The 18,191-nt window shown below is 35.3% G+C and overlaps 1 protein-coding gene across 4 annotated transcripts in view; it reads left to right on the top strand.

Moving 5' to 3' along the window:
- Positions 1-18,191, top strand: part of WDR64 (WD repeat domain 64) — a 145,165-nt gene that overhangs the window by 54,901 nt on the left and 72,073 nt on the right. For all 4 annotated transcript variants that reach the window (XR_013179191.1, XM_077168461.1, XM_077168463.1 and 1 more), the window contains 2 exons: positions 1,822-1,901; positions 9,563-9,702. Coding sequence is in view for 3 of the 4 variants with exons in the window: in XM_077168461.1 (XP_077024576.1) it covers positions 1,822-1,901; positions 9,563-9,702 (220 nt within the window). In the remaining variant the exon portion in view is untranslated. The remainder of the gene's footprint in view (positions 1-1,821; positions 1,902-9,562; positions 9,703-18,191) is intronic.

Raw genomic sequence — 18,191 nt, forward strand, 5'->3', positions numbered from 1 at the left:
GAGATGAAAAAGTAACTACTTGGCATTATTTTTTTCAGTTACTAATTAAAAGGCAGATTCTTATGTTGGTTAAGAAAAAATCAAAAGAATATTTTATGATACACGGAAATTATTTAAAATTCAAATTTCAGTGTCCGTCAATTAAGTTGTAGGGGAACACAGTCACATTTACTCCTGTATGCATTATCTTGGGCTGCTTTCTTGCTACAGTGGCAGAATTGAGTAGCGGAACAAGAGAGACAGTATGGCAAAGTCTAAACTATTATCTAGCCCTTTACAGAAAAAGTTCATCAACCCCTCACCTAGAACTTACTATTGTATCCTCCTTTGCTCCTTGGAAAAGAGCACAATGTGAATCAATGACAGACAATAATCCAATGTGAGGGCCACTTTTAAAAAAATACCTTTAACAGAGGAACTCTGAAATTTCCTACTTCTCAGATCATAAAAGAGAAAGTATAAATTCCATTCTTCCTTGTCTTCTGCCCTTACCCCCTCCTCCAATCATCCTCAGTACCAAAGGAAAAAACAGGAACAAGAAGGACCTTGCTTGCTCATTGGCCCTTCTTAGTAATGATACAAGTCCCCTGGAATACTGTAATGAACTGTGGGATCATTTTGCATTCAGTAAATAATATTAATAATGTAACACATGTGCTCCCTTAAACTTCCATCTGATTGTCCTACCTCCCACTGAATCAAAGTTCATGAATTATATTCATGAATAATATATGGGCAGGGTCTTTTGATAGAGTGTTATTCTTCCATTTTGAAGAAATCATTAAAAATTGCTTCTCAAGAGTACTGTAATTGAAGACCTCAGGGGGTGTTCTAGTTTGCTCGCTGCTGGAATGCAACACACCAGAGATGGATTAGCTTTTAATAAAAGGGGATTTATTTTGTTAGTTCTTCAGAGGAAAGGCAGTTAACTTTCCACTGAGGTTCTTTCTTACATGGGAAGGCTCAGGGTAATCTCTGCTGGCCTTCTCTCCAGGCCTCTGGGTTCCAACAACTTTTCCCCAGGGTGATTCCTTTCTGCGCCTCCAAAGGGCTGGACTGAGCTGCAAGTGCTGAGATGAGGTATGCTGAGCTGCTTGGGCTGTACTATGTTGCACTCTCTCATTTAAGCACCAGCCAATTAAGTCAAACATCATTCATTGCAGCAGGCATACCTCCTAGCCTACTGCAGATGTAAATTAGCAACAGATGAGGTTCATGTACCATTGGCTCATGCCCACAGCAACAGAACGAGGTGCCTTCACCTGGCCAAGTTGACAACTGAATCTAACTACCACAGGGGGGAACAGGAAAAATTCAGAAGGAACTTCCCAGAGAATCAATACATTTCTATTCTATGTGACTCTGGGAACTGCTGATTATCAAACAAGTGTTTGTCCCTTCGCAATATTCAAACAACTACTTACTAGGAGCTGCCTGTGTTCAATGTTCCATGCTATCGATGTTTATGTTTGAAGTAATTAAATGATGAGCACTCTCATTTCTGATATCTTAGTTCACTTCTGATATATCATAGTTAATTTGTTATATACCTCCACCCATACTCATCACCAGTACACCTACAACTCCAGTATGGAGGACTGGATTTTTTTAAAAATAGAAACATTAGAAACTGCCATGCTAATACAACCACATGATGGATTAAGTAGGTTTCTGTGGGTCAGTGAAGACCTAATCACTATTAAATCAAATAGATTTAAACAATCAACTTAAAAATGAACCTATTGAACATAATCTATTTATAAATTGGAATTAGCTCTATAAGGAAAAATATATGTTTTATATCTCATTTGTATTTTCCAGGCCTGTCAGAGAATTTTCCATGCCCAGAGGCGCAAACACTTTTTGTTACTGTATAAAAGCAAATGTAATTATCACTGGAGGTAAGATGACAGTTCATGTTACATAGAGATTTTCTGCTTTGCCAACCTGCACTCCTTGATTAACATGTTGATTTTCATAAAGTTATGAAATTTTACTGATGAGACAAACCTTGGGGAATTAAAATATTTGTATATAGTAAAATCTGTCAGATTTTTTCTCTGTGGCTTTGGGATCTGATGGGATACTTAGAAAGGTGTTCCTCACCCCAAGAAAATGTGAAACAAATTGTCCTGTATTTTACTCTAATGTTTCTATTATTTTGTTTTATATTTTACATTTAGATCTTTAATCCGTTTAGAACTTATTTTTATGCATGAAAGCTTGAGTTCCCAGCCAGGGGCCCATGTGTGGGTTTTAAAGGAGCACCTGGAACATCCAAGTTGCATAATGTGTATGTGTATGTGCATTTTTCTAGAGAGGAATCCGAAATTGTATCAAATTCCCAGTGGGGTCCATGACCAAAAAGATCAGGATCCAATGGTTTATGTCAAGAATGTTTGTGTGTTTGTTTGTTGTTTATAATAAAAATATTTTTTTTAATTTTTAAAAAAGAATCTATCAGCAATTTTTAACAACATTAGTAATGTATGTTAATTAGTGTATGCTAATTGGTTAACTTGACTACTACCTGTCAGTTACTAATTCAATCATAAAATAATAATAAATATTAATTAACCAAATGGTTAAGCAAAAAAGATCCAATGGTTTAGAGTTAACAGAGAACAGAGTCAGGGATAGAACCTTGAAAAATACCAACATTTCAGTGATAGGTAAAGTAGAAGATAGGAAACAAGGACTTCTACAGAGAGTTAAGGTAAAGATGATGACACTTATTTAATTAAAAAAAGCAATAAATGTACCATTTGATAAAAAAATTTAGAGGAAAACTACCAAGATATTAGATGAGTAAGTGCTATTGGCCCTGTATATATAAGATTTCTACAAATTCCTTCCCCCCAAAGACATACAGCAGGCAATGTTTGGTTGCTTACCAGGAGCATTATACATCACCCTAAATTGCCTATATTGATAAGTATAAAAACAACTGCCTTCCCACTTCATGGCTAGGTAATCTCCCTTCTGAGGGCATAAAGTTGAAGTCAAAAATTATTTTCAAGTACACTGTGCATCTAAACTTTATATTTAAATCTGCGCTCACCTTTAGTCTTTGCAGAAAACTAATTTGGAATTAGCTTATGGTTCAAAAACTATTTTTAAAAAATCATATAGTAGTCTATTAGAAAGAAATACAAGGCACTGGAAGTTAGAAGAGTTGGGTTTAGTCACAGCCTGGCCACTAACCAACTGTATGATTTTCAGCAATCAGTTAATCTGTCTGTGTTGCTCATTTTCCTTATCTGGTAAAGTGAGGGAGTTGGACTACAGAAATTCCAACACTCCTTTGAGTCAAAATGGCTATGACTCCATTGTTTAAGGAACTTCCTGTTCATAGGTAAATAAATTAATGTCCTTTATGTAATTTGGAACCTAGTTTACTGATTAGATATTACTTAAAACAGAGTCGCAGCTGTATGCACTCAGAGAAACAAAACATCAGTTGGCCACAAACTTCTAATATTCAACTAAGGACACCAAGAAAGAAAAAGAAAGCATATGGATAAGAAGTCTGCAGAGTAGTGTGTGGGAGTCGTGGCTTGGGCTGGCAGAAGATTTCCTGAGATCTGGTAGTGATGAGTCTAAGAACTAACAGGAATTCAGCTCTCTAAACTGCACTATTTAAAGCTTATCATCTAAAGACCTTTGTACCGAGATCTAGAACACGTAAAGGAAGAAAGACTAGAATTAAATGTCTTCAAAACAGAAATGGGATATTTCTTGATCACCGTTGCTCCTTTTCTGAACTGTTGACTGTTTTGCCTTATCACCTGTGATAGGAATGGGTACCTTTCTTAACCTTGCTTACAAGTCAGAAGGAGGCTGTGGGGGCTCCAAGTGATGAGGAAAGGAGAACATAGAGGTGTTAAGAAAAAATGCAAAAACTAAATGCCATAGACTTAAACTGCAGTGGATTAAGCTCCCACTACTGCACATCTTGGGTCAGGTAAAAATTTTAGCCTCTCATCCTGCTTCAACTCAAGCTCTATGGTGAAACCTTTTGAAAAAGCAATGCTAAATACATGGTTAAAGTGAGATTTGATTTCTAAAGTCTGATTTCTTTGAAAAGATATGTTGTCACTAATTAATCATCATTAACTCCTTTGGAAAAGCCTTAGTTTTCATACAAAAGAATGCAAAATGTTAAAACCAAGCAATTGTCATATAATTTGTAAGCTTAAATATTTTCTTTATTTCTGAAAAAAAATGTAAAGTTCTGGGACATAAGTCACTTTAGTGTTTATGAATTGAGGTATCTGATTCTCATTAACCTCAGTGATCATTATGAGATTCCCAACTACAATATTGAAAACTGATTAACTGTAGGTTTCATAGGCAAGAGAACATTTAGCAGGATGACTGACAACCAATAAACTAATAATTTTCAACTTGGGTAGTTTATTAAATTGTCACAGTTGTGGAAACTCTCTTAGAAATTGCAAATCCTCAGTAACTGAAAACACATTTTTCTTAGGAGAATAATCTTGTTAATTAGTGACTCAGCCAAGCACTTTGCTAAATATACAGTATGTACCAGGTGGTGATTAAAAATATACAATAAAAGCAGTTCTGCTAGGCATACTTGAATGTGTTAAACGTGCAGAGACATTTGATGAGCTTGAAATAACAGATCTTAAAAAAAAAGCCAATCCAGGACAGAGTATTTACAAAAAGTTGCAAATTTCCTGAGCATTATTTTGGTGACCATCAAGAACTTTTTTACTCACTGGTTGTCTCCAGGGGCCATTTTAAGAATTAAGCTCCTATTTGCAAGTCCAGTGTTTAAAAACAATTACCTGCCATCCAAGATAACTTGGGGGAAGAGGAGGAGGACTCTGCATGCATTTGTTCATGTTTCATTCAACAAATATTTATTGTACCTTTGCTATGGACTAGATGCTGTAAACCTTACAAAGATCAGGTATATTCCTAACTTTCAAGAACTTAAAGTCTAAGAAGACAAATAAGACATGTTTAAAGTTAACTATAAACTAACTAATAATGATAACAATAATAAGCTAAAGTGCTGTAGGTGTTTAATGCTTAGTGCCATGATCTTTTTTGTTTATTCTGTCTCCCAAAAGTCCCATCACAGAGACTATATAAGGACTCCATTACTATCATCAAAAAGCAAGCAGAGCTGGAGGACTTCTTGTAGCAGACAATAGGGAACCTCAGGAAGATTGGGTTTCCTTCATAATACATGTTGGATAACTCCCTAAGTTTAAGAATCCTGTGGCGACATTATCTAGGACTGTCTGCTGCGGGTATTTCTAGCAGATAGAGTAATAAACATACTACACTATATGATACTTTCATTGCCAGTGAAAAACAAATGCAGGCGAGATAGATATTATTGGAATTATTCGGTTTGCATCGTATAATTGAAAGCTGAGAATTTTCTCATTACCTACAAAAATTCCAGATCACCCTCTCCTCTCACTGTAATAATCTTTCCCTCCAGAGCATACAATCATAAAATTTTAAAGTGAGAAAGAGTCTTGGAGATCATAATTTTAGAGTTAAGGAACTTGCTTGAGATCACAGAAAAGAAAATGATTTGCAGCAAGTCATGCAATCACTTAGCTAGCAGAATTGGGTTTGAGTCAGTTCCCTGGTTTTTTTGTTCTTTCACCTGGGCCCCAGTAATTTGATTCACTAGAGAGAGACTCTTTCTCCCTTGCTTTTTCTGTGAAATGAGTCAGCTCATCTAATGAAGAGTTACTCACTTGGATCAAGTGACTCACCAACCGAGATAAGAGCTTGTAAAAGGAAAGACAATCCTATCTTTGATGAACAGACTGTATCTAAATCCAGGCTTGGCAATAAAAGAAAAAAAAAGGTAAATGGAAAGAACACAAAACATGGAGTTAACCCCTTGTGAATCATATATAATAATATTGATTGTATAACATCCGATTTTCAGGATTGATATACATACTATGAATACTTTTGATTATCTTTCATGCTTGCCTCGTAAACTGTCAAATTCAGGAACCATGTTTCATGTATCTTTGTATCAGTTCTTTCACCTCTTTCCCAGACATGTTGTCAAATTCATTGTACATTGCAAGGACTTAGATTATAATAACAGTAGTAGCAATAATAACTTACTGTCTAGGAACTGTTCAGAGTTACACACGGATGGTCCCATTTAATCCTCACAATAAAACTGTTACATAAATTCAATTTATCCCCATTATGTAAATCAAAAAACTCAGACACAGAAAGGTGAGTTGGCTTACTCAAAGTTAAAGTGATAGAGCTAGGTGTCAAACCAAGATTGACTTACTCAAAGGATATGTTCTGAACTGCTTCATGAGTGAGTCTACTGGCCAACTCATTTACTTTAAAAACATGTATTAGGCACTTACAATTTATTAACCATTGCTATGAACTAGAAATACAAGGCTCACCAGATAATGAATAAACAGATGTGGAAACACACAACTATAAATGAGCAGGATGAGTGCTATAAGCAAAGTCTGAAGAACACAGCATAAGAACACAGAGCAAGGAGTTGTAACTCCATCTGGGACTGGGGAAAGAAGTCAGGGAAAACACTGGTGGGAAAATGTTGGAGTTGAGCCTAAAAGGGTAAAAACTTTAGTCTTTTGCAAATCTAGACTTTAGGCAGGAACAATATCTCTTATTTCTTTGTATCCTAAATATCTAGCAAAATGTCAAGTGTATGGTAATTTCTCAAGGAATAATTGTTCTTGTTGTTAATAAGGGTAACACTCATATGTAGAATGGTATGATTTCTAAATGTTGGGTTAATTTCTTTTTTTCCGTTAATTAATAAAAAAAATAATAAAATAAGGGTAACACTGAAGTCTCAGCTTAAATTTAATATCCCAGTTACACAGGGACCTTAGTCCTTTATATATCTTGGTTGCCTGAGAAATGCAAACTAAGGAGTCAGCTGTGCATTGAGTTTTCTCAGCCTGCCTCTAATAACACTCCAAGGCCTGAGGGTCTCTAAAATGAAATAGTTGACCTAATCAAAGGTATTATAAGAACATTCAAAAAATTTTCAACTTTTGTGTGGATATATATTTTCCCTCTTTTTCCACTGGATAGTTAAACCTCTAGGCTATGCTTCCTCATCTCGAGTTGCTCAATTGTTCAATAACTCCTACTATCCATTATCACTAAGGATACCACCATAAACAAACAAACAAAAATTCTGGTCTCAAAGCACTTGGAGGCTAGTGGAGGGCCCAGATAAGTAAACAGTCCATTATAAAAGATGAGTGAGAAGTTGTGGGAACAAGCAGGCAAGAACTGGGATATCCTTGGAGGAACCGCTATGCAAAGATTTGAAGGATGAATTGGTATATACAAGACAGAGAAGGAAAGGAGTAGAGAAAATATGTTCCTTTTTCAAGAGGCCAGGCAAAATAATCATAGAATTATGGGAAAACATCTGTGTCTATCACATTTGCCTGGCTTGTAAATATTCATCTAGGAAGTCACTTAATTTTTGGCTCCATACCTGACCGGATCTTTCAGTATGGATAAATGTATCTGCACCAAAAATCTGATATATATACATATATATGCAAACACATCCTGTGAGTCACCAAATACATGCTGCTATATTAACTAAAATGATGATTCCGAATTTAGGTTTTTAAAATATGTAAGTGATGACTCCATACTTAGATTATCATGCTGTTATACCATCTTTCCGCCCCCCCCCCCCCCAGTAATAAATGAGGTGTTTAAGAAGGCATCTCAGTATTCTTAATGTTATACCATTTCTGATAATGTAATTCGGGACAAATCATTTAATATTTAGGGGTTACTTTCCTTTTTTTATGATATAAGAGAATTTAAGTCTGTAACTCCTAAGGTTGTAACTTTGAAACTCTTTGATATTTTTATGATTCAAACTTTCAGGATGACTTTTAATGAATTCTTTGTGAATTAGAGAACCCAATTTAAAATTTTCCATATTTTGTAAAATATTATACACAGTTTAGATTATTCTTTTTAAAGACATAATAGGATTACAACTATGCATTATTAGTTCAGGTAAAGTTAACTAATAAACCCCCAAATGTATAATGACGCAAACGCAATAGAAATTGATTTCTCTTCCGTCACGTAAAATCTAGAATCAGTTCTCACAGTTCACTGGCTAAAAGGCAGTCATCTGACTGTAGCTACCTGCAGGGGTGGCTGGGAGATGTGGTCTGGCTGTGGACCCAGGAAGAGTGGATGTGGGTTTAGCAAAGCGCTAACTAGTCTTGTCAGAAAACTGGCTATGTGTGTGTGTGCATAGGATAAATGTTTGACTAACTTTTATTTTTAACGTCATCAGAATCCCAATTCACAGAAGAAATACACATGGAAGAAGACATTCAACAGCATTAGCTATCATACAAATTAAATTAAAACACAAATAGAATATTATGCTACATATATTGAAAGAGCAAAAATTTTAAATCAGGATACTATTCAGTGCTGGCCACTGAAGTTGGGTGAAACTGAAAGAATCATATATAGCTGATAGTCTTCAGATCTAGTACAACTATTCTGGAAAGCAATTTAGCAATATGTTTTAAGAGTCATAAAAATGTTGATACCCTCAATGTAGTGACCTCACTCCTGGGAATTTATCTTCAGTAAAGAATCCTAAGGTGAAAAAGGACCACATAAATTAAAATGGCTATTCATTTCAGTGTTGCAGAATAAAAAGAAAAGCCAGAATTAATAGAATCATCTATTAATAGAAGAATGGTTAAGAAATTGTGATAGATTAACTAAATTAAATATTACTTAGCCATAAAAATGATAATTATAAAGGTCTGTTCCTGTGGTCTTCTATAAGAATAAAAAAAGTAGAGGTGAAAATGTAACTAGAGATTTATCTAATTTATTTAAAATATATATTAACCTTGATTGCCTATGGGGAGTGGAACAGGGAATTAAGGGGAGAAAAAGACACAAAAATCATGCTCTTCCATACTGTTTCAATCTTCTACCATACACTCGTATAATTTCATTAAAAAATCAGTCCCTATGCTATGATAACAACTATACATAAATTATATATTTTTATAGATAGATGTTAGAAGGGAAAATGGAAAAATAAGAACAGTTGATTTGTTAGAATGGTGAGATTATGTGCAATCTTCCTCTTTGCTTGGTTTCTTTTATTATTATAATGTCTGCATAATTTAAGAATGAAAACAAAAGAACAGCTGCCTTAAATATTTTTGGGAAGTAAATAAAATCTAAATAAAACATTAATGCGTGAATGAGCAAGAAAGTATTGAGTCAAGACAAGTACTCATAAAATATTTATGAGAATTCACATTTGTATGTGTAAATACAAATTATTCAAAACAGCCTTGCCAAGATGAAGCAGATCCAAAATAAAGCTAGCAAATCAATCATAGAATGCATCCTGGAAGAAACAGACTATAATTTAGTATTAGAAGAAATATGAGGGTATATTGGGTAGGAGAGAGACTTTTTCAATTTTGACTTCCCACGTCCCTGAGGAAATAATCTTTCCATGTTCTATTCTTAGGAGATGATAAAGTACTCCGGCTATGGCATCCTAATATAAGCACCAAGCCAGTGGGGAAACTTGTTGGACACATGTTCAGCATCACTGAGATTGTAACAAATGAAAAAGATCAACATGTCATCAGCCTTTCCTCTGCAAAGGTAACAAAAAGAAAAGAAAGCAAAACCAAAAAACATTTTTTTCCTTAAAATCAATTATTGCAAAGCCTAAAGTATATACAATTTCTTATTGAAATAGCTGACCATTACTGAGAAAAATATTGTCAATATTGAAACAGAAGTGATGAGCCACTGATCTCTATTTCTATGGATCACAGCAAAAGAAAGAACATATTTAAAGACAATTAAGTTAAAGGAATACGATGTTGGGAAGAGAGCCAGTATTGTCTTCAGTAATAAAACACTAGAGGTCTTCTGATTATAGAGAGGAGCATCACCATTAAAGACAGAAAAAAATGAGGATTCCTGCTATTGTTGCCATCAGTAAAATGTTTTAAGTGTTCTAACCAATGTAATAAAAAAGAGAAAAATAGTTACAGACATGAGAAATGAATTATTATATTTGGAGACAATTCTGAATTATGATAATTACAAACCCTATGACTGCTTAGAAATTGTCAATAAAATCAGCATAAAATTTTTAGAACAAATAAGTTCAATAAAGTGGCTGGTTAAAATAGCAATTTATAGGGTGGGCAACAGTGGTTCAGTGGCAGAGTTCTCGCCTGCCATAGGGGAGACCCAGGTTCAATTCCCAGTACCTGCCCATGTTAAAAAAAAAGCAATTTATAGAAAAAAACAAATTGCTATGTAAGAGAAATACCAGTTTAAAAATTTTTTGCTTAATTGTTTTGTACAGTAAGCATGCATTGCCTTTGTGATAAGGAAAAGTAGCTATTTTTAATTTTAAAAATGACACTAGGAAAAAATATTTTAAAAATCAAATAAAATGCTGGAAAGACAGTGAAGGTTTTGAGACACTAAACTGCTATGAATTAAGACTTAGAGTCTCCTTTTCTAGAGTACAAAAAGGAAAATAATGTCTTTCTAGCGAAATTTTAATGCCATTCATGCTCAGAGTGAAGGCAGAAACTAGATGACCTTTCTAAATTTCTCTTAAATATGATAGGTCTAGTAAGATGTTGAGCACTAAAGCATCTGTGATAGTTAGGCTCTCGTGCCAACTTGGCCAAGTGACGAAGCCCAGTTGACTGGTCAGGCAAGCACTGGCCCAGCTGTTGCTGCAAGGATATTTTGTGACTGGTTGATAAACTGGAAGGCTGGTGTATTCAATCATCAGTCAGTTGATTGCATCTGTGGCTGATTACATCTGTGATCAACTAAGGCCTGTCCCCTACCAATGGGATATTCCAATCAGATGAAGACTTTTTAAGGAAGAAGAGAGACTTTTTCATTGCTTCTTCAGACAGCAAGCCTGTCCTGTGGAGTTCTTCCAGACTCTTCATCGGAGCTGCCACCTTCACAGCCTGCCCTACAGATTTTGGACTTTTCTATTCCCACAGTTGCGTGAGACACCTTTATAATCTCATATTTACAGATCCCTCCTGTTTGATCTGTGTCTCAAGAGAACCCTGACGAATACAGCATCTGAGTAGCTCCACTTGGGTAAATTACTTAATATCTTCCCACTCAGTTTCTTCATTTTTAAAATACAGTAATACTTAGCCTGTTAGGTTTTTAATTTTAATTTAATCTTTAGAAAGATGAAATCATTCATTTAGTTATTCAGCAAACATTTGTTTCTTGATACTATGCATCAAGCACTGTTCTTGATTCCAGAATTATAGCACTGAACAAAGTGGACAAGGTTCCTAGTCTCAGGGAGTTTACATTCTAGGGGAAGAGAGACAAATAAACTAACAAGTACATAAGAACCCAGTTAATGAATATAAAAGACTGATGTGATGTGATGTGATGTGATGATCACCTCAAGGAGGTGACATATAAGCTGAAACCTGGATGACCACAAGAGCCAGCAAGATCTGGAAAAAGAGCCATTGAGGCAGAAGGAACAAAATACATTCATGTTTTTGCTGAGGTTGTATTATTATTAATATTATTAATTATCATTATTATAACAGTAAAAACAACAGGCTTTATGCATCTAACATTCCTTCAAATTACTTCATATAAATTAGCTTTCACCACATCAAGCTTTATTAAATCACTCATGGGTGCCTACTACATGCCTTCTACTAAGCTTTTGAAATAGAAAACTTTTCATTGTTGCTCCTAGTTTTGCAGACTTTCCATAGGATGCTCTTTTTAACTCCAACCTCTCAAATTGTTTCTAGTCACTGAGCTCAAGTATTTAACAGTTAAGTCACATCCACTGTTCCTTGAAGAGGAACTGACAAACACTGGAAACCACAGAATCCAATATAAATTTCACTAACTTTCATTTCATTAGTCAAATCTATGGAAGCAATGATTTACAAGAGTCTCAAGTACCACTCCAACTACCAAAAGGCTATTTCTCTTCTTTTCTTTTTTGAAGAGGAGAAGTATACATCTTTGATAATTTATAACAGACTGCAAATGGGAATTTAAAGTCGCTATTTTTCTTAAATTTTCACCCTGAAAGAGATATGTAGGACATGAGAAAAGGCAAAGACTGACTAAATTGTAGGTGTGCCTTAGAGTAAGAAGTAAGATCCTAAAAGTAGACGCCATGTTGATAAGGTCGGGAGAAGTCAAACGGTGCATAAACATGGACAGCAGGTAGGCTGGGCTTCTTTCCTATCCATAACTAACTCTAATATGTTGTCCTAAGTAGAGATTATTCTACTGCCCCACATCCAGGTACAGTGTGGATAAGAGAATGGCCTCTAAAATAGGGTAAACCTTAGCTTAAATCCTGGCTTTGACAATTACTAGTTGTGACTGGGCAAGTCATGTGAAATGGATGAGTACGCTAATAAAGCACCTTCTTCCTAGAATTGATGTGAGGATTAAATGAGATAACGCAAGTCAGGTATGTGACACAATGCCTGGTATGCGACCAGTACTTAATGCCAGCTGTGCTGGTTTAAAAGGATTATGTACCCTAGAAAAGCCAAGTTTTAATCCTGATCCATCTCATGGAGGCAACTGTTTGCTTTAATCCCTATTCTGCACTTTAGGTTGGAAACTTGACTAGATTATCTCCATGGAGATATAACTCACCCAATTGTGGGCACCACCCTTTTATTAGAGGGAGATGTGACTCCACCCATTCCAGGTGGGTCTTTATTAGTTTACTGGAATCCTTTAAAAGAGGAAACATTTTGGAGAGAGCAACTTGAGAGTTATGAGAACCATGAGAGCCCACACAGCCAGAGATTTTTGGAGATGAAGAAGGAAAGCACCCTCAAGGGGAGCTTCATGAAACAAGAAGCATTGAGAGAAAGCTAGTAGAAGTCTCCATGTTTGCCATGTGCTTTTCTAGTTGAGAGAGAAACTCTGAACGTCATTGGTCTTCTTGAACCAAGATATCTTTCCCTAGATGCCTTAGATTGGATTTTCCCAGCTTTAGAACTGTAAACTAGCAACTTATTGAATTCCCCTTTTTAGAAGCCATTTCACTTCTGGTATACTGCATTCCAGCAGCTAGCAAATGCGAACACCAGCAATTATCAGAAAGACATGGCATCTTTAGCAGAGGCAGGGGTCTTTCCCCCTGTAGTGGAGAAGTGGGGAGATGGAACTGGTATTGATCTTTTACACATTGTTGTCCTGAACCTCCTTTGTGACTACCCAGACACAGATGAAGGATATTGTCTATGACAGGGAATAGGGTAAGTCTCTCTAAAAAAACATTCCTCTTCCTACTTAAATCTAATCCTTCCTCTAATGCTGTTAATCTACACTGCCCATCAAGAACCTTGTTCCATCAATCATGCTTTCTATTCCTGTCAGACCCAATTTCTCCATCTTCAAAGTTCCTTTTCCTCAGCTACAAACCATTGCATTCTTATTTATTCTAAAAGGAATTTTGCGTATCTAAAACTGTACTTGTTTTCCACTTCAAATCTTCTTTTCCTGGCTTCTGATCTTCTTTAACTGTTAAAGGTATCATTTGTTTCCTAGTGAATCATGATTCAACTTCAGAGTCACTTTGGACTCTTCTGCCTTCCTAACCCCTTCCACTAACCAATCTCCAAGCCTCTGAAATGTTTTTATAGGAATCACCTCATTCTTCTTCCCAGAAGGAGCTCCCAGTTGAGGGTAAGGATATCAGTCATTGAAGTCTTCCCATCTTCAACCTCTTCCCTCTCCAAACCATCCAGATATTCCACTGACAAGTTAATCCTCCTCCAACCCAATTACAACCTTGCTACTGCCTTCTTGCATATCTTCGAAGACACCTCATGCTTACAAACAAGAGTTCAAATTCTTTGGTCTAGTTTTTAAAGTTCTCTATGATCTGACACCAGAATACTTCTTCTAATTAGTTTTGAACTTACTCCCTTTTAGATAGTCTAAGCTTCAACCAAATTCTTTCCTAAAGGCTTTGTACTTTCCCACCTCTGCCCAACTGAATTCTCCTCCCATTTCTAGCTGTCGATATTCCATTCATCCTTTAAATCTAAATGAAAGTTAGTTCTTTCATTTAGGAATGAGAAATGAGAAATGTGTACTCTTGAAATATAGTTGGAGATAGGAAGAAAAGCTGACCCCTGACTTTATTTTTATTTATTTTATTTATTATTATTATTATTATTTTGCATGGGCTGGCACTGGGAATCAAACCAGGTCTTTGGCATGGCAGGCGAGAATTCTGCCATTGAGCCGCTGTCACACCACCCTGACCCCTGACTTTAACATATGTTATCTTTATGTTTAGAAACCTGAAGTCTATTCCTTGCATTAGTTCTTTATGCTTTTTGTATGTAATTGCTGCAGATCATGCAAGCTCAAGGTTTATTTTCCCTACTTTTCAGATAATTGGAAGCATACACACTTCCGAGCCTGATTTCACTACTTCCCAGCACTTTCCTACCTTATGTCCTTGCTCTGCTGCTTGGAATATTCCCTTTTGGGTAAACTGTGATTTGCAACATTTTCAAATGTTTCAAAATGTTCCTCAGAATGACCTTGGAAAATTTCTTGGGGAAGACAGATGTATCGCATAAAATGTGAGTGGCCATCAGGAAATTTAGAAAAACAAATTAAGAAAAGGGTGTGATGGCACATGCTTTTGAGATTAAGTACTCTACTTGCAATGATTTTTGCCTTGGAGTTTACCTTGTTTGTCACCCCAGGACAGTTCTTTGACTTTCTTCAAAGAATACCAATTGATAGTTCTGACCTTGAGAGCTAAAGAGCCTCCAAAGACAGTAAGGAACCAGTCCTTACCTGAAGCTTCTATTTGTTTGTTGCTAGTACTCCCCATTTATTTGATGCTCTATTATTTAATAGAGCATTTAATAATAATAAATCTATCATTTATTATTTGATGCTCTATTAAATAAATGCTGAACAACTTGCTGTTTTCCATCTTTGCTTAAGATGAGCCATGCTGCTTCTGATATTTGTCCTTTGGGGCTATTTTATTTGTGGTTTCATGTTTCCAAGTGTCTTTATACTATATTTTCTCCTCTAGACTTTCTCTTTCCCCCATCTCCAGCTTTCATATCCTTTGCACATAGCACACACACACACACATACATGTTCACCACAGCATACCTATATGTAACTATTTGGGTATTCTGTTGACATTAATCTTCATCTCTCCACAAAGGCAGAACCTGAAAAAGCCTGGCACTGTTCCTTAACTGGTAAACTAGTTGCTTATTACAACTCTTGAAGTAGATGTTAGTATTAGCCCCCTCATAAGTGTGAAAACTGAGTCTCAAAGAAATCAAGTAATTTGTCCAAGATTACACAGCTAGTAAATAGTGAAGCAAGATTTAGCGGAGGTAGTCTGCCTCCAGAAGCAATCTTTTTTTTTTTTTTTTTAATTTTTATTAGTAAAACCAATCACCATACAAACACAAACACTTTTAACGTTTGAACATTCCATACCTGGTGTACAATCAATGGCTCACAATATCATCACATAGTTGTATATTCATCACCATGATCATTTCTCGGAACATTTACACCACTCCAGAAAAAGAAATAAAAAGAAAAAAAATCATACATACCATACCCCTTACCCCTCCCTCTCATTGATCACTAGTATTTCCTTCTACCCAATTAATTTTCACATTTGTTCCCCCTATTATTCATTTATTTTTAATCCATATTTTTTACTCACCTGTCCATACTATAGATAACAGGAGCATCAGAACAAGGTTTTCACAATCACACAGCCACTCTGTGAAAGCTATATCATTATACAATCATTTTAAAGAAACATTTTTAAAATTTTTATTAACAAAACCAATCAACATACAAACAAGAAACAGTATCTCTGAGTAATGATTAATGTAAGGAGTGGAACTGGGGAGCTTAGGAGGAGTGGTAGGTGGAAAGGAGACTTTGGTTTATGTTCTTGGATTTTTTTTACCAGGTACATAAAATAATTTGGTAATTAATAAGCTATTTTTAAAAAGACATACTGATCCTACATCTTGTTTTTTATTTGCCAGTTATCACACAGGAAAAATGTGAGAACAAGATAAAATTCTTTAGCAGGTTTCAGTTTCATTTTGCTAAAAAAAGAAAATCTTTTCTTTCCTATAAATCCACTGGCAAAAAATTCAGAAAGATATTTCTGCATTTGATTCACTGCACAAATGATGTCGAATGCTGACCATTTGCACTGCATGTCATACATAACTTCAGTTTCAGATATACCAAAAATCTATAACACTATATTAACTCTCCAAAGGGATCTTTAATCTCATATATCTTCATGCTTTTTCAGTGTACAACATGTAATCAATTGGTGTGATTGAGTTCAGGACTAAAATCCTATCAGCCTCTTAAAGAAATTGTGTAAAATTAGGAAGGGAGGCCCAACTCTAGCTTCCCTTGACAATTTAGTAAACAATGAATATCTCATCTCCCTTAATCTTTCTAAATAACACTGCAATTCTAAAGACTTCTTCAGATGCAATTTTCATCATGGCACTACATTCAAACTTCCATTAGAATATTCCTTATAATACATTAAATTATTTGTCTTCTACCTCCTCTCCTGCTGAGACCAAGACCCATTCGAGAATAGTAATAGTAATTCTATTTATTATTTTTCCTCTGTAGCATCTAACGCGTAGTTCCTTAATTATTTGATGTATGAATGAATTTTGAATGTCTTGTTAATGTATCTTTTGATGCCCGGATGTATCCATTTTTTATGTACCTGAGGCCAACTCCTAACAATCAGATACTCTGTTCTTGTTACTCTATAAGAATCACCCATCAAGGGGAAAAAATGTGTATTTTATTACTGCATTTGGGTAATAGTGGTTGGCTTAAAATTTACAAGAGGAGAAACTAGGAAACATGGTTGTATCTATATAATCATCACCCCCAAAACACACACGTTTTGTGTTTTCTTTTTCAAAATTCTTCTACTGTGCTATTATTAAGTAATTATTCTTCTCAGAAAACTTCAGGAGAAACCTTTCTCTAGTCCTTTTCTTTGATATTTTGGGATAGTAACTTTAGTTTTCATTTTATCCTCAAAGTTTAATCAGTCATGCTGATGAATGCTTTTCCCAGTGTTAAAAAATTCCTAACTCCTGTATTCTCACTTTATTTGAAAATCATCATTATTTTTCTCACTACTAGAATATGAATATTTTCTGTAATTTCAGTTTCATACACACATATGTAATATTTAATTTATAACTCATAAATATTCCATTTTGGAACCCTAGGGCTTTTTTGGAAGAAGCCATCTTCCTTTCTGATTTTCTTTCTGTACTCAGTCTCCTTCTGATATGTTTGCAGCTTGCTTTCTTCCTAAAGCCCCTCAGGGCTCACCTGTCTCTACTTCTATGCTCTGGAGGGAATGAGTGAAAGAAGACTAGAATCGTTAGAGCTTACTTAATATCATTATTCCCTTTTCCCTCAAAGTAACTAGCATATTATGACCACCTAGAAATAAAGTAAATTATCTTTTCTAGAGCTGCCCTATTTTTTAATTGTTTAATTAATTTAATTAATTTAATTAATTAATTAAAAAAGAATTATAGAGTATTAACTCTGGGCTAGGCCACTGTAAATTCCTATTACACAAAGACAGGGAATGAGCAATTAAACAAAGAGACCAAAACCCTACAAACAAAACGACATTCATAAGATACTGGGAAAGCAGAGTCAAATAAAAGATAGTCCCTACTTCAACAAGGTTACAGATTATTGGAGAAGGACACTGAGTAAATCATACTGTAATTTCTACTAATATAAACAGGATAGTATGGGGGTGTATTAGTTGAATAAATGCTGCCAGAAAGCAATATACCAGGAATGGAGGGGCTTTTTAACAGGAAATTTATTAAATTACAAGTTTATAGTTCTAAGGCCATAAAAAGATCCAAAATAAGGCATCAAGAAAAAGATACTTTGACTCAAGAAAGGGCAAGTTCTGTCACGTGGGAAGGCATTTGGCTGGCATCTGCTGGTCCTCGTTCCTGTTTCCATTGCTTCCAGCTTCTGATGCCAGTGGTTTCCTC

This window comes from Tamandua tetradactyla, chromosome 7, assembly GCF_023851605.1.
Source record: "Tamandua tetradactyla isolate mTamTet1 chromosome 7, mTamTet1.pri, whole genome shotgun sequence".
Lineage (NCBI taxonomy): Eukaryota > Metazoa > Chordata > Mammalia > Pilosa > Myrmecophagidae > Tamandua > Tamandua tetradactyla.